Genomic DNA, 17,434 nt, shown 5'->3' with positions numbered 1-17,434 from the left:
GTGGTGGAATCTTACTAAAATACGCCCAGTAGAAGTCATTTGAAGCCATTTTACAAATTATGGACACAACGTGTCCGGAGACGTCGGTTGTCCTTTAAATATTCTGTCAACTCTTAAAAAACTCTGCCAATGATAGAAAAGAGTTAGTTAATGTAACGTCCACATAAATATAAAAGATTTTTATACAGTCTTGTTTAACTTCGATTTCGTTACAAAGGCTTTCATTTGTTATTATAAATCCTCCCAAATCCTCACAAATGACATGACATTTCTGGTTTGCTTTGCGCTTGGGCCTGCAAATCAAGTTAATTGGTCAGGGTCGGGTCGGGCTGGATCTTTTGGGCTCTACTTTTGATGTCTACAAAAGTTTTGTCGCTTCAATAAAAACCACGTAAAATTATTTTGCGCCATTTGCAAACCAATGACAATGTGTGCAATAAGTAAGTCTCAGAACTGCATCACCCCGCCCCCACAAAAGCAGAAAGTGAGGAAAGGGGATGACACAGGAAGTAGTTGAAAATCAGGGACACCTTTCCGATAACGCCACACACTGCGGTCAAACATTTTTCTGAGAAGAAAGATGAGAATATGTGTCATTGAAGAAACACAGCTGTGTGCGCACACATTTTCCTGGTCCAGCTGGGATGTTAATTTCACCCCCAGGCTATGTAAGTGTTGACCCCAAAAGCGCTGTAACCTCGTGAAGTGAGGAATTCTCCGAGCCCGAGGCCTTAATGTGCCGTTTCCTGTCCAGCGACTACATTCCTTTAAGTTGTCCCTCTCTGTTGCGCTGCCAAATTTGGGTGGCAACCAGCGCATCGTGTCCTACGATACGACGACATAGGATTCACCTCTTCTTACATTTGCCCAATTCGCTCTTTGCAATGGACTTGAACGGAGCCTGGGGGGTCAACTTTAACTCGAGTGTTGAGTGTATCAGACAGGCTGGCCTGCTTAGTGCACTGTCTCCAAATCACTTCCATCCGTGCTCTCTCATTGTGGGGGTGGAAGGAATAAACGGCGTAACGTCAACGCATGTCTCTCTGCTTTGACGTGGCCTGCTATTAATGAGAACGATTACAAACATGTGATCAGAAGGGATTGCTGCTCGTGGTTTGCCAAATAAAAAGAAATCAACTATGTTTTCCTAATGCCCCGAGACATGACTCCCCCTGACTCTTCTCTGGGTGGTCCGAGCCCCAGCAGAACAAGCATGCTTATGTTTAACTTTAATACCATTACAACGGCCTGCAAATATTCAACCTATGCCCGCTTACACCAACCAAACCGTGTTGTTAAATTCAGTTAAGACGGCATGAAATGGTCCAGAAATTTCACGCAAACAGTTTCCAGTTTGCAAATCTGCACAGATGTGGTTGGTTGGTATCATTCTACCTTGGCAGTGGGTTTAAACTGACTCCCTTCCTCTGGATGTCTAATTATTAGCTGCAGATTAAATATGCTTTCATACCTGCCAACTACTCTGGTTTTGCCATGAGTGCGGTTTTCATTATCCCATTCCAGTTTATTCATGAAAATGATGGTTTCCAATTTAAAAAACTGAGTCAAAAATCATCAAAATAGTAAATACCCAACATTCATTCAAAACATGAGAACTCTAAGGATCATATCTAAATTTAGAACAGGTGATTGGCACAGTGCCAGCTGTTAGCTTCCTTAAAGGTCAACCGACACCATTTTTTGGTTTTATAGCATCTAAAATACCCAAAACACGCAGGCTGATATTTTTAGTCAAATGCAAAACACCAATAAAATGACTTAACGTGTCCCAAAACTATTTCAAAATGACCTGCGAGTTTCAGAAGGTCGCGCCCCCTTGTTCGTGACGTCACGCCAGGATACTCGAGACACAAAACAATAACTTCAGAGAGTTCAGATTCGGAGAAGATGCTTTCTTGTTACTCATCCAGTTATGAAGATGATTCAAATACAGTAAAGTCTCGTTATATCGATATTCTCGGGAGTCTGAAAAAATATCGATATAACCGGGACTATCGATATATCCGACCCTGCGCGCATGTAATTTTCTTCTTGCGTTCATAGAAATAGTATTGTAATAAGCGGTACTATCGATATAACCGATATCGATATAACAAGACTTTACTGTAGTTCTGAAGAGGAAAGCATAAATGTTTGCAATCGATTAAAGAAGTCTTTCCGTATCAATTTGAGCCGTCTGGACGGCAATGTAGCTCCCAGAAAATGCACAAGATGGCTCACGAAGCTCCGTTGGACATGGGCTGATTTGTCTGCTGAGAATTTATGTCCACTTTTATGGTGTTACCACAATTGGTCGTGTTGGTGCGGTACACAACGATTCACCATCGCATTATTTTATGTGTTTTTCCTTCTAATTTCGGCATCAACACGGATCAACATGATGTTTTCACACCAAACAAAGTACCCAAAATGCATTGTGTGTCGCTTTCTCGGTCAGGGGCGTTCCTGACGTGACGTCACATCAGGCATCGTCATCAACTCGAAAAAAGACTTCCTGAATCATCAGTGCAACGTCTTAAAACGTAAAATATAGCTATATGCGGTGGAATCTTTGTAAAATGCGCTCAGTAGAAGTCATTTGAAGTGATTTTACAAATTATGGACACAAATTGTCCGAAGGTGTCGGTTGTCTTTTAAGATGAATTGCGCAAGCGCATGATACGGGTGTTTCCTGGAATCGAGAATCAACAGTTATCGTTTTAATCATTGACATGTAATGGCATCTGCCGGAGAAAAAGCAACAAAAAGACAGTGGTTTTGTCATTTTTAGTTAATTTTGTTAACAAAAACGAACATGATAACATTCACACAATTTACATACAATGTAGCTAGCGACGTAGCTAATTTACAAGCTAGGCAGCCCAATTTAACTAACTGACCTTTACCCAGAAATGTTTCAAAGAGTTTTACAGAATATTGATGCCAAACAATAGGAACTAGCTAAAATATCCCCAAATCAGAAAATGAATCAGTAATTATAATTATTTAATGTTTAACTCATTTATTGCCAATCTGGAATTTATTCTGTAATTAAAAAGCATGATGTGGAGCGCCATTGGCGAATTTGTTCGGGTTTTGTTTTTTCTTGCGGGGGTGGTGGGGGGGGGTCACACCTCTGGCAATATTTTTCCCTCCCACAAGGGGCAGCATTTGCCTTTATTACAGCCACCCCCATTTCAAGCTCAGATAACTCCAGACCCATATAACTTAGGAATTAACTCTTTTTTTTGTCTGATGAAAGAAGCGAGTTTAAGGTTTGTTATGCTGCATTGAATGTTTATGTAGTTCTAAAACTCAAGATTCTGTTGGTCTTGAAATTCGAGTGACAATGACAAAAACCCTGGCACTGGAGTGGATACATTTTAGCACATGTGAATTAGTTAATCATGCATGGGAATCGATATAAAAATTCAGGCATATGTAAGAGTTTATCGATGAAGCTATACAATATAGTCATGGTTTGAATTTGATTTGAATGCCTCTCAAATAGTATTTTTTTTCAGCTGTGATAAAAATTTCCCAGGATTTTTCAACGATTAACACATGATCACGGTGTTTCATCTTTCATAAAGTGGGGCGAGCTAGCGTAGCTCTTTCCATGTGGTGTGGCATTCCTCCGTGGACATGTGTGCACGAGTTCAGTCGCATGCGGTCTTCTATCAATGTGTGTTTATCCGAGAGGCTTGGCCAGGGCAACTTGATCGTGCCTGAGAGGAGGCGGTCAGCGGAAGGAGCTGAAAGACCGCTTTTGTAGCCGGGGGGGGTGAGTTGAGAACAGATGAACCGGGAGATGAAGCTGGAAGAGAACCATCTTCTTCATCACACACATTCACTCTACGTCATTTGGCGCCATGTGTTCAAGTGGAAGCGTCAAATGTGGAATTTCCTCGTTGGCTGCCTGCAAGCAAAGTGCTGTTTGTTGTTCAAGATACAAACGTGATAAGGATGAGGTCAGGCATACATGACTGCGGCTTTTCCCGCGCGACTACAAAGGATCTTTTCCGCGCTCAAGCAGATGTTACAGCATGCGACTTTTGCACTACCCGCTTACTGGTTACATTGTTGCAGTGGTGGACCGTCAGAGCCTGCAAGGCCTTCTCTGCTGCCCTACAAATATTTGAAACACTGACTAATGTGAATTATATTTTGTCCATGAAATCAGTGTGTTTCCATATTTAAGCATTTAACCAATCACATTTCAGCCATCATTTGTTACCAGGGTCAGAAATTGACATGGATGCCTTAATAATCAGTTCTGCAGCCCCTGGAGCATAAAATAAGTGTCAATGAAACTGTTGCTTTAGCCAATCAGAGTTTTAGTTGGCAACCCAAGGCCTACTCGCAGGCGCTGGCAACATCAGAGTTTTTGCAAACTGTGATTGGCTAGTCGCATGATTAGTCGCATAGTATCACTAGCCGCTGGTGATAACGGCATACTGGCCAGAGCTAGCACACTGTATCTGTATCGAGCTGCATAAGCAAATATATTTTTGTGGTGATTTCATTGCGGTTTTGTCAACCCACGACGGCTGAAGGAGGAGAAAAAATGGATTTCGTTGCTTCGTTGTTAGAGCCATTTACAAGATTGACTTTTCAAGAATAGATGGGCATAATTACGGAAGGTTGAACAGCTCCTAAGCTAGCAAAAATTGTGAATAATGTTGCAATTTTATGAGGTTAACCTGAATACACACGTTCATTGTAAAAATTCGAATAGTTTAATGACAGTATTTCTTAGATTACTTTATGTCACTAGTTATTTTCTGGCCAATGGCATCTCCTAGTGGACGTGTAGTAAATCACACCACACTCGCAGCTGTGGAGTGATTCAGACGTAGCACTACTGAAGGCCAAGGGTTTACATGCGCCGCATTGTTGGGTCTAATCAAAAGAGATATAATACACGCCCTTTTATATTTTTAATTGGAAGCTAACTGTGCCTCTTTTTCTGTCTGGTTTTCAGAATGAGTGGAAACTTGCCGTACATGTGGTTAGTTAGGTTACAGTAGGACATTTTGAAGCCATGTTATTGTATTCTGTTTCAAGCCGTATAAAGGATATCAGTTGAAATACTAACACGACAGTTGTCACTGTGGCAACCTGTTGACCCTGAGGCAAAATAGCCTTTTGAAATAATAACAAAGTCGTAAAAACAAAACAAAAGTGACACTTGAAAGGCCAATTCCCCACAAACAAGCACATTGTTTGTTTTTTTCTTTTTCTTTGAGTACTTCTTTTACAACTGATACCAAATCTAATCATGGCCATATTTGTTACAATGGAACATATTTGCCAGAATATGTACCATCAAACATTTTGAAGTACATTTTCCACATATTCAACGTCTCTTTCACTTTCTTTCACAGTGGGCGGGCGTGTGAACCAGGAACTGAAGTACACGCGACAAAAGATCGGCGAAGAGGCCATGTTCAACCCTCAGCTCATGATCCAGACACCACGTGAGGAAGGAGCTAGCGTGCTAACAGTGGACGCTCTCCGACAGCACCTGGAGTCAGCCTTGCGAGCCAGCAGAGTACACATTTACCTTTATAACCGGTAAATGTCACTATTATTGCTCAATCAAAGAGTACTACACGCAGCTGGATACATCAAGTCGATGTGTTATTTTAGGTGTGATGAGTCCATTTTATTTCTCTCTTTTTCTTTCCCCAGACAGTGGAAATTGGAACATTTATGCTACAAATCGGGAGAACTAGTCACGGAAACACATTATATGGATCAGGTAAATGGGGAAATGCTCAAGAGCAAACTTGAATTATTCAAATGATGCCTTTATAAAGGTAGTAATTCACCTTAGTGACTGGATCAGTCACAGAGATGTTATTTCCACGTTATTAACTCATTCACTGCCAGACGATGTGCAAAGATCTGATCACGCTAGTGCCAGGGTTTTTGTCATTTTCACGCAAATTGCAAGAACCACAGAATATTGAGTTTTAGGACTACATAAACATTCAAAACAGCGTTATAAACTTTAGCCTATCTTCTTTCATCAGAAAATCAGAGTTCATTCATAATTTATATGGGTCTGGAGTTGGCTGAGATTGAAATGGCGGAAGCTGCACCAAATACAATAAAATACATATTGATTTATATCGCGCTTTCACAGCGGCTGAATCTGTAACAAAGCGCTAACATGGAAAAAAGGCAAATGCTGCCCCCTCGTGGAAGGGAAAAACCTTGCCAGAGGTCTCTCCAGCGCTTTATCGGCACCCCCACAAGAAAAACCAAAAGCAGAAAAGATTCGGGAATGGTGCTCCACGTCACACTTTTCAATTCCCGAATAAATTCAGGAATGGCAGTGAATGAGTTAAAGGTGAAATGCCAATAAGCCCTTAAATGAGGACTCTCTCTGTCTTTGTGTTGTCATATTATTTGTTATTTATTTTTTTTCGTTCTTTTAACTTTTGTTTATGTAGACATTAGTAAGAAATGTTGTGCTAAGTCAATACTCTTTGTATTTTCTGTAACACTGTACAATAGCTATCTGGCTGGCTAGCTAGCTATCTAAGCTGGCTAGCAATTAGCTATCTATTGGCTTGCTAGCTTTCTATCTATTTGTCTCACTATTCTATTTGAGTGACTTCCGGGTTGAGTGAACGCTGGCGCGTGTGGCTGCCGCTGCTCACCTACAGAAAAACTGATCCTGTGACAGTTAAGTGACCTTGAGAGTTTTGAAAGGCGCTTATAAATGAAATTTATTATTATTATTATTATTATTATTATTATTATTATTATTATTATTATTATTATTATTATTATAACACTATTCCCTGCCTATACTTGTGTGTGATCAGATCATAGAAAAGCTTCATCCCTGTCTCATCATCACACCTTTGGACTGTTTCTGGGAAGGAGCCAAGCTCCAGTCTGGGATGGTCTATTTACCGTAAGTATTCTTAAAAAAACATTCCGCTCAAATCTGGATCAATAGGTGGTTGAGAATCTGGCCAAATCGATTGAGACTTTGTTGTGCACAAAATATATCATTGTTTCTGTCACAATTTGCAAGGTGGTGATGGTGGTGGACCCCAAAATGCAGGCAGAAAGGAGGAGCAGGGTATATTTGACGAATTGTATTAAATAAAGTCTGCAGGAACAAAATCTCAAACAACAAAGTCATCAGAACTAAAAGGTCCAAAGTAGCAAACAAAACCATGCGTAAAACATGACAAGACGAAACAAACCTATCAGAGTGAAACAAACAATGACCCGACACTGAATGGTCGTGCCGGGAGTCCTTTTAACTACCACTGATTAAAACAACCAACACTTGTGCAGCTGCAGGTGGGGCCCTGCAGTGCCACCTGTTGGTCACAAACCAAAATGTGACAGTTTCCACCAAGATAAACAGTATAGTTTGCTTTGGTCTGGTCTGTATAATTCTCATTGCATCAAAACTTCAAGATGGCACCGCAAGAGTGGCTGCCTTTCCAGCAGCTCCTGTATTTTGTTTTTCTACTTCTTTCTTTCCTTTCCTCTTCCTTTCATAACTTTGCTACCGTGTTACTTCCGGGTAGAGTGAACGCTGGCGCGAATGGCTGCCGTTGCTCACCCGCACAAAAAAAAAGTTCTTATCCCGTGACTGTAAAGTGTCCTTGAGAGTTTTGAAAGGCGCTTAGAAATAAAATGTATTATTATTATTAAAAGCCATCTTGGAATTGTTGCCACGGCGACAGCATACAGCAACAGTGATTCTGTTTACTAAAACAGCGACGAGGCGATGTGGATCTCTGAATCTTGTTTTTCTGTCCCAAGTACACTCAACACAACTATCCGACTCCACCAGTGTGTGTGTGAGCATGCGTGTGTGTGTGTCCTGAATTCGTCCCCACTGAAGGCTCTATTGTAGTGGTTGTTGGCATGCGTATCGCTGGCCATCGCTTCTCTTCAGCCCTGGGCCTCACATCATTGTCTGGCCTTTCTGTTGCTAATGGCCTTGCTGCAACAGTAATACTTTTATGCAGCATATTTGCGTTTGCGTGTGCGTCTTAGTGTGTCATTGGCTCAAATTGAGTCAGCTTAAGTCGTTGTTAAGTATCGATTGTATGCGTGCGCAATGCTTCAGTTCGTTCTTTTTGGTGCAAAGTGGTAGATGAAGTTTTTAACGTGTTCTGGTTGGGAGACTGGGAATAATAAAGCAAGCCTGGTTAAGCACATACAATGTGCTCTGAATGACAGCGAGAGAGAAAGAATTAGATTTAGGCTGGAATGTGCGAGGCATGGAGAGCTTAGAAGGAACAAGGCGCTATTGGATCAGGAATCCGACCCTGGCACTGAGAGTTCCTCTTTGCTGTCACTTTGCAGAGGTTGAAATAAAAGAAAACTTCTACATAAATACATCTGTGAGCCTCCTGCAATGGTTCGACTGCTCGTTTTTATATGTTGGGCTTATTGAAGACGTGAGTGATGAAATGTCACAGTCAAATTTTGAGTGTGACAGTGTCTTCAAAGCCACATGCATATTTATCAAGCAATCCAGTGCAGTATTCTCTTATTGGTGTCACATTTTGCGAGGTGGTGATGGCGGGTGCGGATCCCAAGAAGCAGGCAGGAGGGAGCAGGAGGTTGTTTCACAAATTGTATTAAAATAAAGGTCAGCAGGAACAAAATGTAAAACATCAAAATCATCTGAACAGAAAAAAATACAAAGTATCAAAAGAAGACCAAAAGTAAAAGTCCGCCAAGGTTAAACAAGCACATGCACAGCATACACAATGCATGCAGCAAACAATGAACCGACACCGGATGGTCGTGCCGGGTGTCCTTTTGAGTGTCAGTGATTAAAACGACCAGCACCTGCGAGGCTGCAGGCAAGGCTGACGTCGCTACCCGTTGGTCGCCAATCTGATCGGGACGACCAGCACCTGTGCAGGTGCAGGCGGGGCCGACAGCGCCCCCCGTTGGTAGCCAACCAGATCATGACAATTGGTGGCCTTTACTCCTTACAGTGTTTGAAGTAACGTCTTCCCAGAGGCCCGGGGCGTACAACTTTTACGTCGGGCGTACAACTTTAAAAACATCTCGGACCGGACGGCCGACAACTTCTTCATGAAAAAAAAGATATATTTTTCAAATCAAACGTTTGTTCAATTCAATAAAACAAAAGGTACAAGCAAACCGCGACAAGCCACGTGAACTCTTTCTAAGCGCCTTTCAAAACTCGTTCGTTTGGCAATTTGCATACTCGCCACAGCAGCCAATCAGAAGCCTGTTTCACGTTTCGGACTATACCGTGACTGTAAAGTGTACTTGAGAGTTTTGAAAGGCGCTTAGGAAGAGCAGTTCACGTGGCTTTTAGCAGACAATGCAACACAAACATTGCATTGTGCACCATGACGACAAATGACAACTGGAGCAAAATCTTCATCAAGGGATATTTACCATAAATTAAGCAAGGGAGCATTTGTGGTAAGTACTTCCTTCATTGAAAAAAAAAATCCTTTATACTTCGCAACAATGTTTTTTTTTTGCGATTTGTCATCTTATTGTGTTTCAAATAGTGAAAAATGGGACAGGCAGCCGGGCAGACAACTTTTCAAAGTCTTTTCAACTTTTCAAACATCTGTCATATTTCATCCATGCATAGTAAACATTCAAAAGTAGTTAATAGGATGCAAAACTGTCTTTCAACACTGTCTATTAGGCATTACAGAGGCACTGGTTAGTGAGTTCCCATTTATTAATAACCGAAACAGAGCTACTGTATGTATGCACGCAGTTGGCATCGAAAGTGGAACAGCACACGCGATGGCTCACGATCTCTCTCCCTTCCCACACTCACGAACGCGAACAGAGTTGCATTCATGAACTCGTAAACTGCAGCGCTCAAAGTAACTCAATATGACATATTTGCCACAAGCCTGTCACAGCAACATATTACAATAAAACTCATAATAATATCATAGAGATGCATCTGGGTCGCACCCTTGTGCCATTTACGTATTTTGACAGCCACTGGCGCAACGTTGTAACTTCACTCCGCCATCACCGGCGCAAGTCTATAACAATTAGTGTATAATACTACATGATCTGCGCCACATATGACATACTTCTGTTAAAATAGCTAAATAAACACATTTAATTAAACAGCAATTGCAAGCTGTTTGTTTTCCTTCAGAGGTTTAAACTTTCGTCGTCGGCCATTTTGCCTTCCCGAAATAGAGCCATAATCACCTTGTATTTGTTTCGGTGCCATCCAAAGTCGTGGAGAGGATACGTATCGTGTTTCCGTGATCCACCAGAAACTGCCGAAACGGCTAATCAAATATTCAATTACCCGTGGTGCATTGCAGTATTTACATCGATCGATGGTTGCAATATGGAGCGTGACAACAGGAGTAAAACTAAAAGAGATATTAAAAATAGTTACCAAACAAACATATTCTCGTTTTTTAAGAACCAATCAAATAAGTCTGCGTGACAATTTGTTGCAGCAAACTTCTGTTAATGATTTAGTGGAATATTGGTATAATTTCAGAGCTGTTGCAACACATGGGAAGTCTTCAAATAATATACATTTGTAGACACTAATAAGAAATATTGTGCTAAGTCTGTTCTCTTTTTCTTCTCTGTAATACCGTAAAATATCAAAATAGCACAGGATTGATTGTGTGGTAACTACAGAAAATTAAAAATGCTTGTTTATTTTATGTATGAATACATTCTTTGACTAGAATTGAAATTGTTTGTTCATATACAGTATTAAAAATAGATTTTACTCAAATACTGGTTTTCATTTGCAATTTAGAAATATCATGCTCCAATGAATTTATTTTGGTTTATTTCAAACAGTTTTGTATACTTTGCCAATCTAGTTAAATCGGGCCCCATCCAGTTTAGAATTTGGCCCCCTTTTCAGACACAAGGGGGCCAAATGGATTCCCCGGATTCATCCCTGATATCATAAATTATGATTATTTTTTGGCGTGCAATTTGGTTTTACAGTCGGGCCAAGCTCTGCTCCGCTATGCTAATTCACCTTATAGGTCGGTCACAATATATGCAAATTCTCTCGATAGCCTTATTGAATTCACCATCCAGATTTTGGCATGATAAATATTCAATCAACACATGGAAATATTATGTTTCTTCGTTGCTGGCAACCATGACAAAAAATGTAACGCATTTTCCAGTGTATAAGGCGTACCTAAAAGCCTTGATTTTCTTTAAAAGATGACCCTGCTCCTTATACGCAGGTGTGCCTTATATGTGAAGTCATATTGAGCCATAACAGATCTTGCCACTATTATCAGCTCCCAACAACTCCATTTCCCCATGTAGAAGAAGTAGTGTGTAACCCCAGCCTCTATTGTAGCGCCTTATATTTGGAAAACTGTTTTCATTAATTGAAAGTTCTCCTTATAGTCTGGTGGCCCTTATATAGGAGAAAAGTTTGAAAATACACCATTCATTGAGGGTGTGCCTTATACACCAGAAAATACGGTACCTTATATGCAAATCAATTTAATTAAACATTAGAATCAAGTACAGAAGAATGATTTTCAACTTATCTGTATCGCCATGCATTTTTTTACACAGAGGTAAAGACCCATTGCAGTGGACCAATTTTGACCCTAAGGACTTCCTGGAGGACTTGCGACGGGCACATTTCCCTGTGGAGAGTTTTGAGGACATGTTGGAAAAGGCAGACGTCGGTCACGGCTATATGGACCGACCCTGCCTGAACCCTGCTGACCCCGACTGCCCCCTTACCGCCCCCAACAAGAACTCCACCAAGGTATGTGCTCTGTATATTTTTTGGGTTTGATATAAAATTTTGGAGTGGAGGTGTTGACAATTTATTTTCATGTCATGTCTTGTATTGCTTTTGTTGCGCCAAAAGCCATTAGATGTGGCATGGACCCTGAGCGGTGGTTGCTACGGCCTGTCCAGGAAATACATGCACTGGCAGGAAGAGCTCATTGTAGGCGGGACCACCAAGAACGGCAGCGGACCCCTGCTCAGGTAACACAATCAACATTTGCGTCTTGCTGATTCTGGATGGAGAGTGTGTTTTCTGTACTTTTTTCCCTCCTTTTTTTAAATTCTGAAAGCATGTGCGTGTGTTTGTGCACGAATCCATGTGCGTGTGCACATGCACGCTGTAAATCTTGCAGTCATTAGCGGATTCCACTGGAGTCGTCCAGTTCCAGCTGTTCCCTTTCAGCACAGACTACTATGCAACGATACTGTGCACGCACCCACCCACACATACACACACACACATATCCACATTCTGTACGTACATACAGTACATGTGTTCCCAGTGATCTATGGCCTAGCCAGTTTATCCAAATATACCACATTTTTAGCTACACAGACCTAATTCCAAAGCAAGCAGCCAGACAAATCCTTTGGGTCATTCGGAGGACACCTGCTTTATCTTCACAAGTGTCTTGTTTGCACTAAGCTTGTCAATGAATGCTCAGTAAGCAACCTAGTGCATTAACTCATTCACTCCCAGACATGCAAAAATGTGTCCACTCCAGTGCCAGGGTTTTTGTCATTGTCACTCAAATTTCAGGACCCACAAAATATTGAATGCAGCGTTAGAAACTATCTTCTTTTGTCCGAAAAAAAATAGTTAATTCCTAAATTATATGGGTCTGGAGTTACATGCGCTTGAAATGAGGGTGGCTGTCCAAAATACAATGCAATACATACATATTGGTTTATATAGCGCTTTAACAACAGCTAAAGCTGGTACAAAGCGCTAACATGGGGGAAAAAGGGGAATGCTGCCCCCTGGTGGGAAGGTAAAAAACATTGCCAGAGGCCATGGCCAGCGCTTTATTGGCACCCAAACAAGAACAACCAAAACCTATAAAACGTTTTTCTGATGTCAGTTAAAAAAGAATAAAGTGACGTCGGTTGTCCTTTAAAGTAGTGCACTAAGCTACAAGAGGAAAGCAGTTTTCGGGAAATGGCACTTTTATTCTTTGATTTGTAAAGACTAAATGTTGTTGTCGCTGCATCATTGCAATACAATACAATACTTAGTAATTTGTATAGCGATTTAACAACAGCTCAAGCTTTAACAAAGTGCTCTTAACATGGACAACTATAATATACAGGAAATAAAGCAGTCACAAAGATAGAAGAAAGCAACAGGGAGTAAAACTAAGATTAAGTCTGAATCATGCTGAGTCAAATGCCAAAGTACAAGTGATTTTAGAGGCGGGTTTTAAACCCATACCAAAGAGACTAAAACAATGGTCATCAAAACATGCTAGGAAAAGTTTGTTGCGGAAGCATTCCTTTTACATAAATGGCCAGGTGTCCCGTTACCTTTGTCCACCTCTTGACCATTTGCTTTTCTTTATCTTTCAAAAAAAAGTTTATTGTTGTTCCTTGTTCTTCCTCCATAAATATGTCCGTCCGTCTCTTCTGCTTCCAGCGCTCAGGCTTTGCAGACCATGTTCCAGCTGATGACTCCCAAGCAGATGTTTGAGCACTTCAGGGGCTACGAGGAGGTTTCCCACATCAACTGGAATGAGGAAAAGGCCGCAGCCATACTGGAGGCCTGGCAGAGGAGATATTCCGAGGTATGGCAAGCTCGACAAAGGAATATGAACCTTCTGTAAATCTTCAGCACTGCTGTTGTAAATCACAAACAGGATAACATGTGAACATGCATGCAAAGAGCCCCTGATGGATGATAGGCCGCCCGATGGTATCTGGTAGAGGGTCATGGTGGGTAGAATGTATAGTAAAATAGTAAGCTAGGCATGTCTGGAATACATTAGGAACATTTGGATCTCACATCAAATCACTTTCCCAGCTGTGGGCCAATTGGTGGCTCACGTGTGACATCATCCCACCCGCTCCGGAGCCCCGTTTGACAAGCAGTGACCTCGATGCGTGCGTGTGTGTGCGTGTGTGCCATTTATCTTTTGCGCCTCAGGGTGCCGCCGCAGGAAAAAAAATCATTTGTTCAATGGATGAACATATATTTTTTTTAATCAATGGTTGTAATCCAAGCCGCCGGCGTCGTGCTGCGTTGCATGTGTGTTCAAATTTGCGCTATTGTGCGTCACTGAGATATGGACACGTGGGTTCAAGTGTGTAGGTGTGCGAGGGAGTCTGTGTGAGAATGTGTGTTAGCCAGCTATGCTCCCTATTGAGCAGTAACTGCGGGTCAATGTTGACATCTGTCTGCACACGGATAGGAAGACAGGGGAAAAGGTGGATCACGGTACCGTCTTACAAAAACAAGTTGATAATGGATACACAGTCGTGATTACCTCCCTCAAGAGTTTAGGTTTTCGGCTATGTGAGTCTTTTGCTGATTTGCTTATTTTTGTGGGCAGCTTTTTGGTGTTTTTCGACACAGCTCGGTTAGTGGTCTGGGGAGTTTATTTACTCAAGATGAGAAAGCACCAGGCTTTATTTGAAGCAAGGCTTCTCTTTGAGAACAGGAGCTTTTTTAAACTTTGAATTGCTGTGGAATATGTTCATGGGCAGTCTCTATTTACGTGCCTTAAAATAATAAAATGATAACAAAGATTCAGGGTGGAAAGGTGAGTGAGTGGTCAGCACATCTGAAAAAAAATGAAAAGATTTGGGGGATTTAAAAAAAATGTACTGAATTGATAACACAATTTGACAATGACAAAAAAGTAAACTTCATAAAAATGTGTTAAAAATTAGCAGTTTACACTGTAATTGCTCATATCAATGTCGCCGTATTACCTTTAAAGGACAACTGACCCCATGTTTTTGTTTCCTAACTGACATGAGAAAAACGTTTTATAGCATCTAAAATACCCAAAACACGCAGGCTGATATTTTTAGTCAAATTCAAAATACCAATAAAAATGACTTAAAGTGTCCCAAAACTGCCACAAAACTGGAACTGGGCAGATTCAGAAAGTCCCGCCCCCTTGTTTGTGACATCACGTCAGTATACTCCTTCACAAACTGCCTTGCTCCAAAATCAAAACAATGGCTTCAGATTCGGAGAAGATGCCTTCTTGTTACTCATCAAGTTATGAATATGATTCAAATAGTTCTGAAGAGGAAAGCATAAATGTTTGCAATTGATTAAAGAAGTCCTTCCGTATCATTTTGAGGCGTCTGGACTCCAATGTAGCGCCCAGAAAATACACAAAATGGCGCACAAGCTCCATTGGAAATGGGCTGATTTGTGCGCTGGGAATTTGTGTAACCTTACACACATTTGGCTGCGACACACAACGATTCACCTTCGCGTTATTTATGTAGTTTTCCTTCGAATTTCGCGATCAACATGGTGTTTTCAGATGGAAAAAAGTACCCAAAATGCCTGCCACGGAGGGAATTCCCGTGACGTCACGTAGGGCATCGTCATCAACTCGAAAACAAGACTTCTTGAATATTCAGCGCAAGTCTTAAAACATCAAATATAACTATGTGCGGTGGAATCTTTGAAAAATGCACTCAGTAGAAGTCATTTGCAGTGATTTTGTTCAAATTATGGACGCAACTTGTCCTGAGGTGTCGGTTGTCGTTTAACTCATTTGCCAGACATTGTGCAAAAATGCGTCCACTCCAGTGCCAGGGTTTTTGTCATTTTCACTCAAATAGCAGGACCCACAGAATATTGACTTGTAGGACTAAATAAACATTCATTGCATCGTTAGAAACCTGAGACTCCCCTCTTTCATCAGAAAGAAGGAGTTAATTCTTAAGTTATATGGTCCTGGAGTTATGTGAGCTTGAAGTGGGGGCGGCTGTATAAAATACAACAAAAGCATACATATTGATTTATATAGCGCTCTAACATGGACAAAATGCAAATGCTGCCTCCTCATGGAAAGGAAAAAACATTGCCAGAGGTCTAACCGGTGCTTTATCGGCACCCAAACCAATAAAAACAAAAAGCCGCACAAATTTGGGAATGGCGCTCAACACCGCACTTTTCAATTTCCAAATAAATTCGGGAATTGTAGCGAATGAGTTAATATAAATGTAGACCTCCCCAAGATCGTCGTCACAGAGACAAATTTAGTCGTCCATTAATATCTTTGAGGGACACTCTGGACTAGTCACTCGCATATCACATATAAACAAACAACTATTCACATTCACATTGATAGACAATTTAGAGTCCTTTCATGAACTCTGGACTGAATTCAGACCGAGTTTCTGCGATCCCAGTTGCAGTGTGTGACATGTCAGATTTGTTATCATTGTTTCATTATAGCCAAATAAACAGTAATTCCAAGCTAAGTTCCAGATCTTTTTTTTTCTTAAATTTTATTTCAGGCTGTGTTGCAGAGTGTGGCAGCCAACTCATCCCAGAAGGTCTTGTCCTTCACCACCACCACCCTGGAAGACATTCTCAAGTCTTTCTCCGACATAAGCGTCATCCGCGTGGCCAGCGGCTACTTGCTGATGGTTAGAAGACGCGGCCTTTCGTTCATATCCTTACAAGAGTATTGTATTCCCTCGTGTGTCATCTTCATCATCCGTTCCCAGCTGGCCTACGCGTGTCTGACCATGCTGCGGTGGGACTGCGCCAAATCTCAGGGGGCCGTTGGGTTGGCGGGCGTCCTACTGGTGACGCTGTCAGTGGCAGCGGGACTTGGCCTCTGCTCTCTACTGGGCATTACCTTCAATGCTGCCACCACACAGGTGATTTGTCTACTGCGGATGAAGAGTGTGCACATTTTTAGGCTCATTTGACTTTTAAATCATTCAGAAATGAAAAGAAAACATAAAATTGGTCATTTAAAAAATAACTGAACCATCATTCTGTTTTATGAATGGTTTTATTTATGATGAATGATAACTAATTGAATACAGCTAATGTTAGAGTTCAGTCATTTATTTTATTGAAGAATGTGTGAGGAACAAAAAAAAAAGTAAATCAATTCAATGTGATCATTTGTTCCACGATGACATTTATTGGTTTTGTGGCGCAGGTGCTCCCATTTTTGGCTTTGGGTGTTGGCGTGGATGATGTCTTCCTCCTCGCTCATGCCTTCAGTGAGACGGGACAGAACAAACGGATCCCATTTGAGGTGAGTCAAAAACAACCAGACAATCTTCGATTTTCTACACTCCAAATAATTCACGCTATCCGTAAGATAAGTAAATAAATAAATAATACATGAATAAAATACAACAATTTGTCCCGCACCCTGCTCTGTATTGCTACCATTCTGGAATGATCTGCCACTGATCATTGGGGCAATCTCCCTCACTGCCCATCTTTAAAACCTGTCTCAAAACTCACTTGTACTCTTTGGCATTCGACTCAGCATGATTCCGACATGATCTTGGCTTTACTCCCTGCTTTCTGCTATCTTTGTGACTGCTTCATTTCCTGTATATGATAGTTGTTCATGTTAAGCACTTTGTTATAGGTTTAGCAGTTGTTAAAGCACTATATAAATTAATTTGTATT

At 41.2% G+C, this 17,434-nt stretch overlaps 1 protein-coding gene across 3 annotated transcripts in view; it reads left to right on the top strand.

The window, feature by feature from the left end:
• Nucleotides 1-17,434, top strand: part of ptch1 (patched 1) — an 80,819-nt gene that overhangs the window by 26,214 nt on the left and 37,171 nt on the right. For all 3 annotated transcript variants that reach the window (XM_088993838.1, XM_088993836.1, XM_088993837.1), the window contains exons 3-11: nt 5,388-5,577; nt 5,695-5,764; nt 6,840-6,931; nt 11,584-11,782; nt 11,888-12,009; nt 13,442-13,589; nt 16,291-16,422; nt 16,504-16,659; nt 16,950-17,048. In XM_088993838.1, the coding sequence (XP_088849964.1) occupies nt 5,388-5,577; nt 5,695-5,764; nt 6,840-6,931; nt 11,584-11,782; nt 11,888-12,009; nt 13,442-13,589; nt 16,291-16,422; nt 16,504-16,659; nt 16,950-17,048 (1,208 nt within the window). The remainder of the gene's footprint in view (nt 1-5,387; nt 5,578-5,694; nt 5,765-6,839; nt 6,932-11,583; nt 11,783-11,887; nt 12,010-13,441; nt 13,590-16,290; nt 16,423-16,503; nt 16,660-16,949; nt 17,049-17,434) is intronic.

Source organism: Hippocampus bargibanti, linkage group LG04 (genome assembly GCF_051943395.1).
Source record: "Hippocampus bargibanti isolate YZ-2025 linkage group LG04, ASM5194339v1, whole genome shotgun sequence".
Lineage (NCBI taxonomy): Eukaryota > Metazoa > Chordata > Actinopteri > Syngnathiformes > Syngnathidae > Hippocampus > Hippocampus bargibanti.
Note: the sequence above shows the minus strand (reverse complement) of the source record. Positions and strands in the feature narration are given on the sequence as shown.